The sequence below is a fragment of the Acanthaster planci genome, linkage group LG04 (genome assembly GCF_054643075.1).
Source record: "Acanthaster planci isolate LZ-2023a linkage group LG04, COTS_SCS, whole genome shotgun sequence".
Lineage (NCBI taxonomy): Eukaryota > Metazoa > Echinodermata > Asteroidea > Valvatida > Acanthasteridae > Acanthaster > Acanthaster planci.
Window position 1 is genome coordinate 22,566,944 of NC_141780.1, and position 3,396 is coordinate 22,570,339.

Below are 3,396 nucleotides of genomic sequence, written 5' to 3' on the forward strand. Positions count from 1 at the left end.
TAATACTTTTTTCTGAGTGATTTGGGGGACATTGTTTCCCAGATTTCCACTTTTTTGCTATAAGGCAAAGCAGCAGTTTTTACAGCACCACCTGTATATTAGATTAGAACTGGCCAGGGAATGACCCTAACGAGCTGCTCCAGCAGTAAGACAGGTGGTCGTAGGTTCCAATTCCACATGGATATGTTTCTGTAGTTGTGTCTTTCTGGCATTTCAGCACCAAATATCTAAAAATGTGGAAGGGTTAACCCGATATTATTACCAATGTTTCTGCACCAGGATCAGGGAACATGACTCAACTGGTTCACACCTGACGACAGTGTAGTTCTGGGTACTACATAGGTGTCAAATGAAAGTTATTGTGCCCACAACTCTCTCCCAAATTTCCTAACAAATGAAATGGTCCCCTCAACACTGGGCCAGCGATGGAACAGCTTGTGGAAGGGAGCCTTGAACACAATAGTCAGATATTAGGAAGAAGCTTCCACTATACATGTAGAGTTGGATAGATCAGTTGATAGAATGCTGGCATAGCATTCTGAATGTTTCATCTTCAAATCCTGTTCCACTCAAAAGTCGGTTATGTTACTCAAAACAAGCATATTTCTGACATCAGCAAGGTTTAGGTTCATCGCTGCTCATGTATAAAGTATTCTAACTGATATCTTTGTTTTCTCTTTCAATTTGTAGTCGTTGATCCCAGAAATAGATGAAGACAACTCATTTAGTAGCTTTCTGTATCTTCATTACAAGGGGGCTTGGACAAAGTTCTGGGTGGTTGTGACAGAGCAGGATATGTTTGTTCTAAAAGCACCAAAGGTTGGTTCCATGTTCCATGTTACAAGGACTGTATATTAGAATACTTGGCAGGTATGCAAGATTGATCAAAAGTTATTTTCAGCAGTCGTGTGCAAGGTTTTTGATTTGTTACTGTGTGCATTTTCAAAGGCTGGCCATTTTTTTTTTGAGAATCTGGTCTTGGTTGGCCAAGTCAGTTTCTTTGTTGCATTTACTGGGGAATGGTGTCTACTTTTCTTGGCCCATCATCATCAGCAGTCTTCACAGTTTTAATCACTCTACTAACAAAACCTGTGACATATTTATAGAAAGCTCAAAAAGGAGAGACCCCCCCAAAATCTAGATGTCACTGGTTCATGTGCTATTCCAGTCTATCCTCACTTAAAATTAGTAATCTAAGTCAAGTTTGCATTGTCTTAACAAGTCCATCACAAGAGTTTCAATCTCAAGTCAAATCACATGCTATTCAAATCAACTGTAGTGAAGCCCTTTTGTTTATTTTCCTGTATACTACCAGACTTCTGATTGACCTTTAGCAGACTCAACTAAAACTCTTGTCAGTAATCTATTTTCTCTTTTTTCCCCTGTTCAGGACGTGCGACCTGTTTTTACCCTGCCCATTAAGCTCTACAACATCCGTAACATCAACGACACTGATGCTGAAAGAGACCACGTATTCAAACTCAGTGACAGCAGAACAGTACATACGCTGTCTGCAGAATCCAAGGAACTCAAAAGAAGGTGTGTTCTTATGATTTGTTTGGGCTAATTTTTGAAGGAGTACTGTGGTTTTGCTTGGATCAGATCAAAATTAAGTGCTAAGGAATACTATCTTGTTTTGTTTTTATGGTGTGCTTGGTAGTAAGCACTCATTTCAAAGGGAACAAAACTATGTTTATTTTTCAAATTCAGGAGATGAAAAGGTATTCTCAGATGTTTCTTGCAAATTAGAAACTAAAACATTGACGGCTTTAGAAAATCTTTACTTCTTGTTGATGCTAGCCAAATGTTCAGTAATAAAATCACTGATTATTTTTCTTGTAAGTTTTGTGAACTAAAAATGAAAATAAACATCAAGTTTTTTAATAGGAGGACTGTGAATTCAAGGACAATTCAAAGAAACAAGCATTTATTACGAGCCCCTTTTTCTTGGATCAGCTGATTTCAGCTTATTATTTGCTTCACACTCATGCCATTAAAAATTGAAAAACACTTTACAAAGTCTTGTAAAGATTGGAATTTCCTCGTTTTATGTCAAAATCCAAATTGCATGCCATTATTAACAGGTTTAACCACTCCCCGTCAGTGGCAGTTATCAATCGTTTAACCACTCCCCGTCAGTGGCAGTTATCAATCGTTCAACCACTCCCCGTTGGTGGCAGTTATCAATCCTTTAACCACTCCCCGTCAGTGGCAGTTATCAATCCTTTAACCACTCCCCGTCAGTGGCAGTTATCAATCCTTTAACCACTCCCCGTCGGTGGCAGTTATCAATCGTTCAACCACTCCCCGTCAGTGGCAGTTATCAATCGTTCAACCACTCCCCGTCGGTGGCAGTTATCAATCGTTTAACCACTCCCCGTCGGTGGCAGTTATCAATCGTTCAACCACTCCCCGTCAGTGGCAGTTATCAATCGTTCAACCACGCCCCGTCGGTGGCAGTTATCAATCCTTTAACCACTCCCCGTCGGTGGCAGTTATCAATCGTTCAACCACTCCCCATCAGTGGCAGTTATATCAATCGTTCAACCACTCCCCGTCGGTGGCAGTTATCAATCGTTCAACCACTCCCCGTCAGTGGCAGTTATCAATCGTTTAACCACTCCCCGTCAGTGGCAGTTATCAATCGTTCAACCACTCCCCGTCGGTGGCAGTTATCAATGTTGATGATGCTGGGGGCGGGATAATTATCATTTGTTCTGTTTTTAAAATTCTTTAAAAATTCCTATCTTCATATACTGGACACTTACACCCACAAAAAGGACTGTCTGGTTTCTACTTTAATCTGACAGACAACATCTATTGACGCTGGGGTATTTCAACCAGGCCTGCCGCCTTGTAAAAGAGCCCAGATTTTGCGGTGTTACATAATTTTCTTTTGTTCACGTAACTGGCACAGTGCACTGCTGACCTCTTTTAAAAAGGCGCCTGATTAGTGTGAAGTGGTACTGTGTGGCTCATCGCTGCAGTGGTGGAGTGCTTTTGTTCCGTGGTAATCTGCTTGTGCTAAATCTCCAAAACTGTGGTATACTGTTTCAAAACAAGGCTGGATTATCTCCACAATTGAGAGTGAAAAAATGTTGGTAATGCCCAGCAGCCTGGTCTTTTGTTATGAGTACAGTCTTTTGTTACAAGGCCCAGTTCCGTTTGTCTGATTTCGGAGACCCCGGCCTCTCGAATAAAGAATACATGTCTGGTTCTGGAAACCCCGATGGGAAGTGGTTAATACCCAGATGGGAATGAAAATGAAAGATGAGTTTAATCATTTGAAACTGTCAAATCCTGGCATGAAGTGTGGGAAGTCCATGTGGGCTTGGTTGGGTGTTGAACCCTGTACCGTCAGTATGCAGGGTGTGCTAATTTTTTACTCATTTACAG

General features: G+C 41.1%; 1 protein-coding gene across 8 annotated transcripts in view; it reads left to right on the forward strand.

Moving 5' to 3' along the window:
• Positions 1-3,396, forward strand: part of LOC110984566 (uncharacterized) — a 74,964-nt gene that overhangs the window by 66,722 nt on the left and 4,846 nt on the right. For all 8 annotated transcript variants that reach the window (XM_087136282.1, XM_087136281.1, XM_087136283.1 and 5 more), the window contains 2 exons: positions 691-819; positions 1,391-1,539. In XM_087136282.1, the coding sequence (XP_086992408.1) occupies positions 691-819; positions 1,391-1,539 (278 nt within the window). The remainder of the gene's footprint in view (positions 1-690; positions 820-1,390; positions 1,540-3,396) is intronic.